The sequence below is a fragment of the Podarcis melisellensis genome (genome assembly GCF_964234715.1).
Source record: "Podarcis melisellensis genome assembly, chromosome: 8".
Lineage (NCBI taxonomy): Eukaryota > Metazoa > Chordata > Lepidosauria > Squamata > Lacertidae > Podarcis > Podarcis melisellensis.
The window spans coordinates 50,609,405-50,624,606 of record NC_138540.1 but is presented as its reverse complement, the minus strand read 5'-3'; the positions used below and the strand labels follow the sequence as shown (position 1 = coordinate 50,624,606).

Genomic DNA, 15,202 nt, shown 5'->3' with positions numbered 1-15,202 from the left:
AGATGAGGGGCACGAGGAAGGACCACAGCTAAACTTGGGCATGCTGCAAGCGGTACCCGACAAGTACAGAGAGTTTTTGGAAGTCTTCTGCGAGAAGGAAGCGGACAAGCTGCCTCCCCACAGACCCTACGACTGCAAGATTGACCTCCTGCTGGGGGCGACGCTGCCGACGGGGAAACTGTACTCCATGTCTGAGGATGAACTGCAGGACCTCAGGGAGTTCATAGAGCACAACTTGAAGCGGGGATTCATCCGGGAGTCCAAGGCGGTGGGGGGCAGTCCCGTGTTCTTTGTAAAGAAGCGGGACACGCCCCAGAAGAGGCTGGTCGTGGACTTTCGCGTCTTAAACCTGAAAACCAAGCCCTCGGCCTTCCCTATGCCCAAGATCGATGACCTGCTGGCGACGGTGAGGAAGGGTCGCATCTTTACCAAGTTGGATCTGCGCGGAGCGTACAATCTCATTCGCGTGCGGGACGGCGATGAGTGGAAGACGACCATGTTTACGCCGCTGGGCACTTATGAATATAGAGTTATGCCTTTTGGATTAAAGAATGGTTCCCACTGTTTTCAAGCCTTCATGCATCATGTCTTGGCGGGTCTTCTCTACAAGAAGTGCGTCTGCTTCCTGGACGACATCCTGATCTTCTCAGAGCCGCAAGAGGCTCACGAGAGAGATGTCAGGGAAGTTCTGCAGAGGCTGCGGGAGCACAGGCTGTACGCCAAGCTGGAGAAGTGCCAGTTCGACAAGACGGAGGTGGATTTCCTGGGCTACAAACTGTCCGACAAAGGACTGGCCATGGACAGTGCCAAGGTACGTGCAGTGCTGGACTGGAAGAGCCCACGCAATCAGAAGGAAGTCCAGAGGTTTGTCGGCTTTGCCAACTTTTATCGCAAATTCATCAAAGGGTTCGCCATGCAGACAGCGGCCATCACCGACACCCTCAGTTCCAAGAAGAAGAAGTTCATCTGGACGGGGCAGGCGGAACAGTCCTTTCAGAAGCTTAAGCAGCTCTTCGCCTCCGAAGAGAACCTGTTACACGTAAATCCCAGCAGGCCCATGAGAGTGGAGACGGACGCCTCTGACAGGGCCATAGGAGCCGTTCTGTTGCAGCAAGACAACCAGGGGGACTGGAGGCCGTGCGCTTTCTACTCCAGAAAACTCAGCAAAGCGGAGCAGAACTACACCATCTGGGACAGGGAGTTGCTGGCCATACATGCAGCCTTCAAGGCGTGGCGGCACTTCCTCGTCGGAGCCAAACACACGGTGCAGGTCCGCACGGACCATAAGAACTTGGAGTACTGGCGCACGGCGAGGTTCCTGAACCAGCGACACATTCGCTGGGCGGAGTTTTTTGCAGACTGCGACTTCAGAATTGAGTACATCCCAGGAAACAGCAACGTCTTGGCGGACGCGCTGTCCAGGAAACCGCAGTATCTGGAGGCAGAGGCACCGGCGGCGGCCAAGCACATTTTCACACCACAGGCGTGGGCATGCGCGTCAGCCACGGTGGACCTGGACGCGGTACGCCGCGAGCTGCAGACGGACTCTTTCGCCCGAGCCAAGATGGAGGAGGTGTGCCGCGGCACGGCGAGGGACGACGAATTCCAGGTACGCGACGGCCTGCTACTCCGCAAGGGAGTCCTCTACGTACCAGGAGACAGCCTCCGCGCGAAGGTCCTGCAACAGCTGCACGACGCGCCCAGCGCGGGGCACTTCGGCAAGGAGAAGACGGTGGACTTGGTGGCCAGAGACTTTTGGTGGCCTAAGATGAGGGGGGATGTAGCGGACTACGTCAATAGGTGCGACACCTGCCAAAGGGCCAAGCCAGTACACAGGCCGCCGGCGGGCCTGCTGGAACCGCTACAGACACCATTCGAACCGTGGGAGAGGGTGGCCCTGGACTTTGTCACGGATCTGCCCAGCTCGAGGGGCAAGACGGCAGTACTCGTGGTAGTAGACCTGTTCACCAAGATGGCCCACTTCATTCCTTGCGCGAAGGTGGCCACGGCCGAGCAGACCGCTAAGATGTTTATAGACCACGTGTTCAAGGTGCACGGCCTACCACGGTCTATTTTGTCTGACCGGGGGCGCCAGTTCATCTCCAACTTCTGGCAAAAGCTGATGGGGTTCCTGAACGTCAAGGTCAGCCTGGCGTCGGCGAGACACCCGCAGACTAACGGACAAGCGGAGAGGGTCAACGCCATCATGCAACAGTACCTGAGATGCTACGCGAACCAGCAGCCCTCGACCTGGGTGGACTATCTACCGTTGGCCGAGTTTGCCTACAACAACACGAAGCACGGGTCCACGGGGGTGACACCGTTTTTCGCCAACAACGGGCGGCATCCCAGAACCTTCCCGGGTTTGGACACAGTGGGGGAGGGGGAGCCGCAGGGAGCAGAGGCCGTGGCAGCGGGAGTTGCAGGAGATTCACGAGCAGCTCAGGAGGCAGTTAGAGATGGCGAAACAGGCTTACAAAGTGCAGGCAGACCGACACAGGAGGATTGGGGAAGACATCCAGGTGGGAGACTGGGTCTGGTTAGCAGCCCAGGCAGTTCCAGCCAGATCTTTGGCCAAGAAGAAACTCGGGCACAAGCAGCTAGGGCCTTACCAAGTAGAGGCGCAGATCAACCCAGTGGCTTTCCGGTTGACACTCCCGGAGGGGTCCAGAATGCACCCGGTCTTTCATAGATCAGTGCTCACACCCTACAGGGAGCCCCACAGGTTTCAGGCGCCAGGGACAGCACCAGACCCGCTCGGGGAAGCGCCCAGGAAGGGGGGGTCGCCGAGAGGGGGGCCACTCAATGAGGCCACAGAAATTTTAGTCTCAAGGTGGGGGGAGGATGGAGTTGAGTATCTCCTCGCCATAGAGGACACCCCGGCCAGCGGCAACAGGTGGGTGCCGGACTACAAACTGGAGGAGCAGTGGCTCAAGGAAGAATTCCATACGCTTTTCCCGCACAAACCCATGCCGGCGGGCTTTTTCGATGACTGTCTGTTCACACCCACCCTTTCAGCCAGCACCTTCCGGGGTTTCTCTTCAGCTGAGGAAGCGTCTCCGGGAGGCAGTTCCCCAGAGGGATCGCTCTCAGGTTTTGGCACGGGGGGATCTTATTCGTGGGAGGACCAACCCGAAGTGGGCTGGCGCAGAGACATGCCGAAGGGACCCTGGGAAGTGGAGCCCCCTCAGGCGACAGGGGGAGAAGGGCTCTTGGGTGATTTGGGGGCGGCCTCAGACTTTGAGCACACTGCGCAGGAGATGGAAGCGGAGGAGATCGCTGTCGACGAGCCCATGGGGGACTTCCCGGACTTATCCCAATGGCTACATGCCTCGGGAGACGAACTGTATCCTGAAATCACCCCCACTACACTGGAGCACCCGGAACCCGCACTGGAAGAGGGGGAAGGGGGACGGGGGGGCTTCGAGGGGGGGATGGATGTCAGGGGTTCAGAAAGAGAGACACAGGAGGGGGAGCAAATGGAGAGTGAAGAGGAGGAGTACGAAGGGGGAGCAGGCAGTGACAGCGGCCAGAGTCACTCCACAAGTCTCTCTAGCGAATCGGAGGACTCACAGAAGGGAGCGCCCATGGCCAGAGCGAGGGGGTTCCAGGGGGGAAGCCCCAGGAGGGAGGGGCCAGCGGGGAGTCCCTGAGAAGCAGTTGGAGATCAGGACCAGCTTCCCCACCAGAGCGCAGTGGGGAGGGGGAGTCCCAGGAGTCGGGACCAATCTCTCACCACCAGCGGGAGGAGAGGAGTCAGGTTTGGCAACGCCCACATCAGGAAGCGGGGAAACGGTCAGAAGGAAGGTTACCGGCTGGGCGCGCGCGCCAAGTTCAAATGTAGAGGCGAGCGGCACAGCAGGGAGTCCTGACAAGGAGCCAGGTCCTAAAGCCCGCCGGAAGGAAGGGCGAGATTCAGGGGGGTCAGCGTCAGAGGAATCCAGGAAGGAAGTAACACCAGAGGGCAGAAGGACCCAGCGAAGGAAAGAGCAGCGCAGGAGGTGGAGCCGGGCTAGAATCTTAAACTGGTGTGGGGTCAGCAGTGAGTCAGAGGGGACTTAGCCGATCTAGCGTCAAGACGTGGGTCTGCGCGCCCAAAGCTTGGAAATGGAAACTAAACTTCAATAAAGACTTTTGTATATAACATCCAATGGGCGTCGGTCCTCTGTGAGCTGGGACCGAGAGGCAGTCCTGACAATATGTATGGGGAAAATTTTGGGAAGCAACACACATGGTGAGTAATATGGAAATAAAACAAAATGGGAATATGAGGAAAGTCCAGGGGAGGAAGGGAGGAAATATGGAAAATTGTTAGAGAAATATTGTTAAGTTATTGTAGCTGATGCTTTTATACGAATGGGCAAACCTATCAGTTTTGGTTTCTTATATTTCCAAGCTTGAATCCATGTCTCCACACTGCTATATCAGTTTGTGAGTTTCGTTTCCAAAAATGAACATTGTCATGCCTCAGCCAATCCCAGCGACTGCCTGTTTCTTACCACTGCACTGCAGGATGCCATTTCCTTCACCCTCAACATCACTTCTTGCCCGAAGGTTGTGGGCCAGAAAACCTGGGAGACGAGTCCTCTGCTGCAGGCTTCTTGTGCCGTCAGCTTCCTTCCACAGAACAACATTTCATTTGCCTGCAATCAAACATAGCTGAGTCAAGACGCTGAAATGTGTGTGTAGATCCTCCTCGGATATCTGCATGGCTGGAATGTAGCCTCTGGTACAAAGGTAAGAGTCACAGGTCTTGCTCTGCCCACTTTTGCCTCAGCCCCATAGCCAACACTGGCCAGTTTGGCTATGAGGGGATGCTGACCTCCGGCTGAAAAAGCGTAAGGACTCGATTTGCATTAAGTGAGTTAAAACCATAAAGGTATGGGATGCAGGAGAAGAAATAGCAAACAACATTGCACATATGGTTGAATGAGGATTTGTCCCAACAGAAGAGAAACTCTGGATTCAGCTCACTTTCCTTGTGCAGTCCTCTTCCGTCAAGTCAGAAGTGGTCTCTCTATGAGCTGATAATGAGGCTTTGTGCCTGCAGAGGGGCACTTTTAGATCCAAGCCATTTGCCTGGATTTGGACCACCGAAATCATTCAGGAAGCAGACTTACCAGAGCAACACCCAGTATCTGTGGGAACGTGTACGAAGAGCAGCCGGCTGGAGTGAGACGAATAGTTGCATAAGGTGTCTGAAACCAGGCCTTTTCACTCGCCCAGACGATGTCGCAGAGCGGCAAAATGGAAGCCCCCAAGCCGAGAGCAGGTCCATTGATCGCAACCACGATTGGCTTCTTAAACTGGATAAAAGCTTTGACAAAATCCCTGCAGTTTTAGAGAAGGAGGAGAACTGTTATTAATCACATTCCAAAAAATGTCAATCATCCCATCGGGAAATTACCGGAAATTGCTGGCAATTCTGAGAACACTTTTTAGTGCAGAACCTCTGTTATTTTGCATTTTTGTTCCCTTTTCTGCATGCTGTGCCCTGCTTGGAAACCTTCTGTGTTAATGTGCGTGTAATATATATATGATTACAATATATAGTGATGCAATAAAAGGAAACAAACTTGAGAATGACCTTGCTGGATTGGAGTGAAACCTTTGGCAAGGAAGCCAGATAACTTAAGAGAACCTCACAAATAAGGCCCACTGATTCACCTTCAACATGCCAAGCAGATGCCCTGCCTGCTGGACTGCAGCCCTTCCCCACCCATTTTGGCTTGGGGTGGTTTCCTGATGTCTACGGAGGGTGAAGAAAGGCATCTTTGAGGTGCAATGCGAGCCCTACACATCTGGCTGGCTTTGCCACTTGAACAAGTGGTCACACATGCCAGTGAATTCAGTGCTGGCTCAGCTGTCACTCTCCTTCAAACAGGCTGACTGACTGCCTTTAATTTGTAAAATGTTGCATGGGCATTTAACTCACTGCTAGGGATTCCTCAGTTGTGATTCCTGCATAGATGAACCTTGAGGTCCCTCTACAGTGCTTTGATTCTATGATTCTATGCCTTAAATGAGAAACACCCAAATATGCTTTAAAACAGATGGTCCTGAGATACGTGGATGTGATGGCTTTGTGATGGGGAACCTCAGGTTCGGGGGGCCCAAATGCAACCCCCATAACTCTCCTTAGGCTGTCCTCTCCTCTGAGCCACATCCCTCAGCAGCCATTCTGTGCACTCTCCTGGCAAGTTTCCTTCCTGGCTGGAATGTATTCCTGAACTCTTATCATGCTTCTTGCTTGTCTAGACAGGAGGATAGAGAGGGATGGGCTTGCATGTGAAGAAACTAATTTGCTGTACCAAAGGCCAAATTCTGCTCACTTTTGCCTCTAACCCATGGCATGTGGCCCCTGAAAGGTTTCTCAGAAAGGAATGCAGCCCTTGAGATGAGCAAAGCTTCCCACCCCTGCTTTATGACACTGTAGCCTCCTGAAACTTTAAAATGCCTGTGCAACTTCTGAAATCACCCCGATTTGAGTGGAAATTTCCTTTGCAATTTTTGGGGTACACTACAAACTAAGTTCTTTCAAGCACATTGGAAGATACCTTATACTGAGTCCATGTAGCTCAGTATTGTCTATTCTGACAAGCAGCAACTGTCTGGGATTTCAGGTAGAAGCCCTAGCCAGTCCTACCTGGAGCGGTCAGAGGTTGGAGCTGGGACCTTTAGCATGCAAAGCATGTCCTCTGCCCCTGAGCTACAGACCTTCCCAAACGCAACACCGAGCCAGAAACTTAATTGGCACAAATGGGTCATGATTGCATGGGCACTAATTGGCAACAGATTGGGATCGGGCTCCAAACAGGAAGGAGCATGTTTGGCAACAGATTTAAGGAACGTGCATCACACTAGGCAGATTTCTATTAAAAATAATATGACACTTATTAAAGGAAGGCCACATTTTAGCACTGGTAGTCCATTTACATGCAAATGAGGTCATTTTACTTCTAAGGAAAAGAGCAGCACACCTCCTTTGTTAGGCTCAGCCATATTGCACAATCCTGTTTTAATCAAGCAAGGCTGCCATGCTAGGAATCATCATGAGTGCTGAAATTTATGAATATGCTGAAGTCCCTGAGGCAATATCTGACATGCCAGAAGGAAGGAAAGCTACAATCAAAACAGGGCTTGTACTTTATGTTGGTAATCTCCAGGTGAGCTCAACGCTTTCAATTTTCCCAGATGAAAATGGGGACGCACTTGTAACATCTCCTGCCAAGGATCACAGCCCAAGCCAGGAATGGGGAACTGATGGCTGTCCAGACATTGCTGGACTCCAGATCTCATCAGCCCCTGTGAACATGGCCAACAGACAGGAATGATGGGAGTTGTAGTCTAACAAACTTCTGGAGGCTTCCCTGTCCCTGACCGAAGTCCACTATCCAGGCTTGATTATGTGTGCCATCTGATGTATATATTGTATTTCAATGTTGTAACCCACATTAGGGCCTTAGAGTGAAAGTTGGGTAAAAATAGTGACAACAACAACAACAATTTTTTAGTTTGTCCTACACTGATTTCCAAGCCATGAGGCTTTGTGATAATTTGGCTCATTTATTTTAACAAAACGTATACAACGCTTGATTGTAATAAAACTTCAGAGTGGCTGCTAGTATATTATAAGTGAATTATTATTATTATTATTATTATTATTATTCTGCCCTATACTCACAGTTTTCAGGGTGGTTCACAAGATAAAAATACAAAATAAAAATAAGAAACAACTCAATAATAACAACCCTATTAAGCAAAGAAACACATAAACATATACAGTGACCACAAAAACTAAAAAAAAAAAAAAATCTTAAGACTTCCTCCCCAAGTACGGCAACTCCTGAGCATCAGAGGCAAGACAAAGTCACCTTATAGCTTCTGCGATCCTCGTGCTTTCTTTTCTTCTATCGTTAGATAACCTGCCGATTAAATAGGAGTAGTCTAGGCCACTGCAGAAGACACTACCCACTGCGCTGAGCAGCAGGAGTTTACTGTCGTCAGCTGATGCATTGCACAGTGCTCTCCGGACCTCCTTCATGATCTGTGAAGACCAAAAATCAAGATCAGTTCTTTGACACACACACACAGCTAAAGTGATCACTAGCTTCACATTGTTTCAGCTACAACTGCACGTTTCAAATATATATATATTCAATACTACTTTGGCCAATGGATGGGTTTGCTGTTGGGAGTTGAAGCCTAACAACATCTGGACGCCTCCACTTTGGCTATCTCTGCTCTGCACTCATTATTTACAAGTTGCTTTGCAACTTTCAAAAGCAAAGGTATTGCTAGCGAAATAAGGAGGAAGGAATTTTAAGGTCATTGGTTTGCTTCGGACTTCTCAAGGCTTCATGTTGCCACCCTTTAAATTGCAATCTCTGCTTTTCTTCAAGAAAAGCTTGTCTAAATTACCACACAAGGGTGTTGTGCAGTGGTGTGGGCCCCAGAAGAGCTATTTTCCCTTTTCATGCCTTCAGAAACTGTACAGAATCTTCAAAAGACTGTGTAGACTCAATGTGTGGAACAGGGCTTGGTCCACCTTTTTGGGGGCCATGGGCAGGTGTGCAAATGGCTGGCTGCAAATTGGAGAAACTTTTGAGAGTATAGCACCCACACCCACAACCCAATGCACACTGCAGGAAGAGCAGGATCATGCCCATTTTTCTGTCCCTCCTGAGTACCGCACTTTGTGTAAGTGTGGGCTTTCCTCTGTATTTGAAGATTCTGTACTTTCTAGCAGTTGAGTTCATGCCTGCCTGCAAGAACAAATCTAGCAACATGCCAGCTGTCTTTATTTAAAACAGGTGGTAAAGTCACTTTACCTGGCATAGAACCCCCTTGACACATTCATCGTATGAATGGGATCAAGGATACATCTCTAACCCTGTCTCAGCTTCCAAGTGCACAAAACCCCTGGCATCAATGTACTGGGCACAGATGTCTGAACTGACAAAGCCTTTGTGTGTACAGAAGTTTCCATGCAACTAGGTCCCATTCCCCAGTAACTGCATAGTGTACCCCCCATGCAAGTAATATGCCAAGGGGAAAATGCTGTGCTATGCTTCTAGATAATTGATTTTCAATAATATGCGTTCAATGTACATGTCATGAGCTGCATAGCACTGTTGGAATCGCCAACAGTGTATGGTTATTCTCTTTGGAGAGACTGGCAAAGGAAACTAAAAAATAAAATAAAATTGTGATGGAAGTCAAGTGACAATAAAACGAATACATCTTTGGCAAGAAATGAGCTTTCCAGCTTGGTTAGTGGGGCTCTTTCTTTGGGAGAATCAAAGAGGGTTGGGAAAGCTTTCTGAGAATCAGGTGTATTGTAAATTTTATTATGTACACCAACATGGCTGCTGACACTTTAATTCTGTAAGGAAGAGAACATTAAAAGCCTTGGGAAGATGAAATACCATTCATATCCTTGATTTCTTACACATTTAAGATTATTCATATAGCACTCAGAAACTGTTTTCTAATTTCAGCAGGCTTTTAGTTTATGAGGATTTAGGAATGATTTGGCTTCAGCAACACACTGTGACTTCCACTGCTTGTCTTGTGCTTTGCATCATAAGGGCAGGGTATAAATTGTCTTGATAAAATAAACAAGTTACTGGGTGTGTTTTAAAAACACGTTCTCACACCCAGTATCATTACTACTGCTGAAAGTTCTTTCCCGCCTGCTTCACACGGCATTTTCTTTACCCAGAAATTAGCCTTCCCTGCGTTATCTTCTGAAAGTGGTGTCAGATCAGACCAAAGAGGCCCTTGACCAAACAATCTTTAATAGAATGCTTACTACAGTGGAACCTGTCTTACTATGATCAGCAGCTCAGGCGTATTCACAGGGCAAAATTAAGCATACTCAAAACCCACCATGTTCAAGGGAACTTGCTCTCTGGTAGGGATGTGGGGAAAATCTGGTTTGGCTTGATTTTTATCATGAACCTTCATAATTCACATTACGAAACAGTACATGAACTGAAACACAGCAATCCTTTAAAATTCACACTTCCCATGATTTTACGGTGCAGCCCTTGAACGGAAAAAAGTGCATATTAGGGGGAAAGTGTGCATTGTATATATTAGTTAAAATAACATGCAAAATGGTGTATATTAGGCAAATTGCATGCAAATAGGATTACACTGCATAAAGGTGTGTATGAGAAATGGTAGAACGGCACACAAAAAAGGCTGATGGGGAGTCTATCTATCTATGTATGTAAACTTATGTGGAAAAGCCAAGCTTAAGATTGGGAATTTGTGAACCTAGGTCCTAGGAGAAATCAAAATCAACAAATCCATCCATCCTTACTCTCAGATAGCAATGGGGGAGAAATTCAATTCAGTTTGCATCTAAAGGCAAATCTGCCTGTTTTTTGTAAGCTGTCTGGAAAAAGGCAGCATATACATAGTAATAATGGTGATTGATTGTACTTTTGTAAAAAAACATAAACTGAAACACAGCCATTCTTTGAAATTTCCACTTCTCTTAATTTTGCAATGCAGTTCTCCAGCCATATATTTGCACAAAAACCCATGAACTAGGGCAAACTCCATATGAACATGCATATATTAGTGAAGATAACATACAAAAATCCATTATATTAGGGGAAATTGCATTTCAAAAATGTGTATATTAGTCAGATGCATACAAAATGTGTTCATTAGGAGAAATTAGGAACAGTTGAAGCACCTGAAAAATCTATTTTCAAAGCCATTTCTGAAGGTATTGTTAAGAAAGCTGATGTTTACAAGTGGTCATGGACTGGGGCAACAAAGAGAAGACCTAAGAAACTGGGATGAGGAACTTGTGTTGGAATCCAGTCCCATCAGCCCCAGAGAGCATGGACAATGACCAAGGATGATGGGAGTTGTAGTCCAACAACCTCTGAAGCACCAGAGAAGAAGAAGAAACAGAGACAAATGCCTTCATAAAAGTGTGCCCCTCAAATTGCCTTGAATGTCTGGAAGAAACAATTCTGATAGCACATTACATTGCTTGTGTCTTCTGCTAGACAAAACATTTGCTCTGGTTTTGTTTTTGCTTTAAACCCGTGCAAAGAATGGAAATGCAATTACCAGGTTCTGAGGCACCTTTAATTAATTGAGGATAAAGCAGCAGAAGCCACTGCCTTCAGAAAACAAAGCCCCAAAGGATATTGTGCTATTTCAGAATGTGAAGTGGAGATTCAAAGAGCTTGGGGGAAGTGATCCTTGATTAGGGGCTCATCTGATCAGTAATCAGGGCTGTAGGCAAACCATGGGAATAGGAGTCACTCCAGTGGAATTTTAAATATTCTCCAGATTTTTATGAATTGTACCACCTGTACGCAGCTTTGTATTTTTGTGACATGATACACTTAACTCTGAGGTGACCTTTTTACCCATAGGTTTTTTTGGAATAAAAATTAATAATAATAATAAATGAAGCAGGAAGCTCTTGATACTTATTTCACCCTGGAGAATGGCCAAAAGTTCAAATATCTTGAGAGATGATAGGAAGGAACATAGGAAGGTGCTTTGTACCATCAAATCATTGGTCCACCAAGCTCAGCATTGTCTACATGGATTTGCAGCAGTTCTACAGGGTTTCAGAAAGGGGACATTCCCATACCTACTTGGGGGTGTCAAGGATTGATCCTGGGAGCTTTGACATCCAAAGTCTGTGCTCTGCTACTGAGCTATGGTCCTTCCCCATCAGTAAGCCTCAATATCCTGCCACTTGGGAATGCAATCAGGAACCACCAGCCCACACAACTGGCCGCCATGTGAACATGATGGGGTTGGGGAGTCATCAACTCATAATGCAAGCATCACTTAAGTTCCCGTGGCCTCCATTCAAACCCCGAGGAAAATAAAAATGTTGTGTACAGACTACAAATCTGCAGCCTCCAATTCTATTCTTTCATTTAAAAAATATTGCAAGCATCAACAGCGGAAGTCTGAAATGGGAGCTTCTTCATGGGTGATGAGGAGACAATGGTAAACTCAGGTTAAGATTGACTTTAGCTTTCTAGCTACTATCGCCCTCCCACTTTACAAGGCCTCTCCCCTTTGCTTTGATGTTCACCTGCATACCTCTGGAGTCAGTGCATTGTTATCTGAGGTTTGACTGGAGAGGAGGATGTGCGTGAATCCATCTTCTTTGCGTACTACAATGTCTCTGAACCGACAGTTGCTCTCGTTTTGACGCACGCTGTACCTGAGTCTCTTATCAAAGACGTAATCTTTCTCCCCTTCCAGCTTCCTTTTCACAGTGCTATGAAGATTCAGGCCTCCATTTGCCAGAGAAGAACCTTTCAAAAGGCAAAGAGTCAGAAGAGACACATGTCATTATCTCTAGGAATCCCCCAAGAGACGAGCACAGAACATAGGAAGTTGCCAGTCTACTGGTCCACCTAGCACAATATTTTATGCAATGACTGACCATGGGCTTCCCAGGGTTTCAGACAGGGAATCTTTCTCAGCCCACCTGGAGATGCCAGGTATTGAACCTGTGACCTTCTGCAAGCAAAGCAAATGCTGTCCCACTAAGCCATGGCCTCTTTCTCCCCAAGAAGTACATCTTTGATGTACTTCAGCTTCATATGATGCCTTCTTCATTTGGTTGAATTGTTCTTATTCTGCTTTAAAGGATGGAGTAATTAAGGGAGTTGAACAGTGGCAACTGCTAAAGTTTCTCCAACAAAAGCCAATGGATACTATGCCTTCCTTGAAAGTAAACTCAGCCCTTAAAAAAAAAGTACATACTTAGTGAAACATATTTTGTCTGAATACACTCTAGTTCAGGCACTTGGAACCATTTCCAGGCCACAGGCTGCCTTCTCTTGCAGGCAACTTTCTGGCAGGTGAGGTCAGAGACAAAGTGAGCATTTTGCCTGGGGCAAAAGTAGGCAGATCAATGGATGTGAGTTCTACCTTTGTGCAGTAAGGCTACACAGAAGCCAGAGCTTTCAATGCTCACTCCCAGTATCTTTTCCATCCACCATCCAGGCAAGAAAGAATCAGAGATGCATGCCAGCCAGTAAAAAGTGAACTCAGAAGGCATAGATCAGTGCCTGTGAACAGTGTGGCCTGATGAGAACCTCAATGGACAGATCATCAGACCTGGCAGGCCTGAGGTTACCTACCACTGCGCTAGCTAAAGGGAAGAGCAAGGTGTGTGCTTAAATGACTTCAATTGAAATCACTGGGACTTCAGGCTGCAACCCCATGCCCCTTTCCTTAGCAGCAAACCCCAGTGAACTCAATGACACTGATTTCTCAGTAGACATATATAGGATCATGCTGTTCATACATTTGATTTGGACTGGATTTTTGTTTTGTCTAGCTTTTCAAAAAATATATATTTTGTATATGCTGGCTTTTCAAAGAAAGCTTGAGACGGCTAATAAGTAACGAGGGGTGGAGGAGAAATTCAATTACATTTGTATTTTAATGTGACAATTCCTCGAACCAATACACAAAGTGAAACACGACTATTTTGTATATTTCTCTTCCATCCCTAGACAGGAAATACTGAGCATTTCTAAGCATATGAACCTGAGGACCATGAGACTGGAGGGGAACAAAAACAGGGCGTTATCTGCTGTGGACTTCCCTTATTTGGGAAGTGTGAATGGGCCCCTCACTGTTGTCTTTTAAGTGAATTTTAGAATCATAGAATTATATAACTGTAGAATAGGAAGGGTTCATAAGGGTTATCTAGTCCAACTTCCTGCATTGCTTCGAACCCGCCCCCCTTTAAATCCACTCTGCTTTTTATTGATGGCTTTATTTGGCTTCATGTTTGTTGCTGGTGTTTTAATAGTTCATCCCCAGTTGAGTTTTTAATGTTTGCATTGTTCAATGTATTGGGTTGCATTTAACCATTTTTTAAAAAACTCAGAGTAGACTCATTAAAGTTAATGGACACAAGTTAGCTATATCTATTAATTTCAGTGGATCTACTCTGAGCAGAACTCACATTGGAAATAATCCACTGTATCTATTCATTGTTGCAAACTGCTTTGTAAGGGGTTTAAATCAACCAAATAAATGTTTTTTTTAATCCAAACTTCCCTCTTGTTTCCCTTATATATGAATTGCAATGAACAAAGTTGTTTCTTGGCTCCAGACAGCCTGGTTTAATTTCAATCAGAATCAAAAGATGTAGAACTGGGACCTGGATCTGAGTTTTGTAGATTGGATTCATCTTTGCTTAGTGAAAGTGCTGGTGGACTGCCATGGGAGTTTAAGGTAAATTAGTCTCTCAGGGAGTAACCAAAGGCAAGAGAAGTCTTTCAATTAATGTCACTAGGGTCTGGATTATGTACTTTTGAGGGTGTTGGAGGGAAAAAAAGTTAATAGAGTCTGTGATTGGACAGCTAATCCTACCACACAGTGAGGCCTCTATAAACTTATTCAAGACATATTCACCTTACATATTTCACCTATTGCCTTCTTCATAATTAGGGATATTAATACACTGATGCTATTTTTACACATTAAGACACAATCTAATGGTCTCAAAACAGACAAATGCCAAATATTTGTATTGTTTTATTTAAGCCCCCCCCCAAACAAACAATTTTTCCTAGCTGGAAATGCTGGGATTTGAACCTGTGATCTTCTGCATGCAAGGCAGATACTTTACCACTGAGCTATGGTCCCACTGGAATAGACAGGACTGAGTCAGATGGACCAACTGATCTCTGAGGTCTTTAAGCAGAGGCTTGACAACCATATGTCAGGAGTGCTCTGATGGTGTTTCCTGCTTGGCAGGGGCTTGGACTCGATGGCCCTTGTGGTCTCTTCCAACTCTATGATTCTATGATTCTATATATACTGAAACCTTCCACGTCAGTGGATGCATTGAAGAGGAGGAGAGCTGCAGGTGGAAGTAAATGTAGCAATCCAAAAGCCCCAAACAAGGTGAAGCAAAACCCTAGACTGCTGCTTGAAAACAACCATTTATTATTGTTTGAAGATTGCTCACCATGTTTTGAGAACTGTCTCCCTCGAGGGCAAAGGCTCTTCCCAGATCTTATTCCAGCACACCAGTTAAAGCCCACTCAGGGAGTATAATTTTTCTTTCTCCAAATACACTAGGCAAATCTTCAAATAATAATCACTCCCTCTAATAGTGGAGCCACCTGGCAAGTACTTTGACCAGACTGTAACTGGGGCCAGTAAGAAACAACAG

General features: G+C 46.8%; 1 protein-coding gene across 1 annotated transcript in view; it reads right to left on the bottom strand.

Annotated features, from left to right (window-relative positions):
* The window catches only part of CDYL2 (chromodomain Y like 2), a 71,996-nt gene that overhangs the window by 11,123 nt on the left and 45,671 nt on the right, over nt 1-15,202 (bottom strand). The window contains exons 3-6 of the mRNA XM_081920333.1: nt 12,097-12,314; nt 7,875-8,047; nt 5,121-5,331; nt 4,500-4,643 (exon numbers count right to left, since the gene is read on the bottom strand). Of these exons, the coding sequence (XP_081776459.1) occupies nt 4,500-4,643; nt 5,121-5,331; nt 7,875-8,047; nt 12,097-12,314 (746 nt within the window). The remainder of the gene's footprint in view (nt 1-4,499; nt 4,644-5,120; nt 5,332-7,874; nt 8,048-12,096; nt 12,315-15,202) is intronic.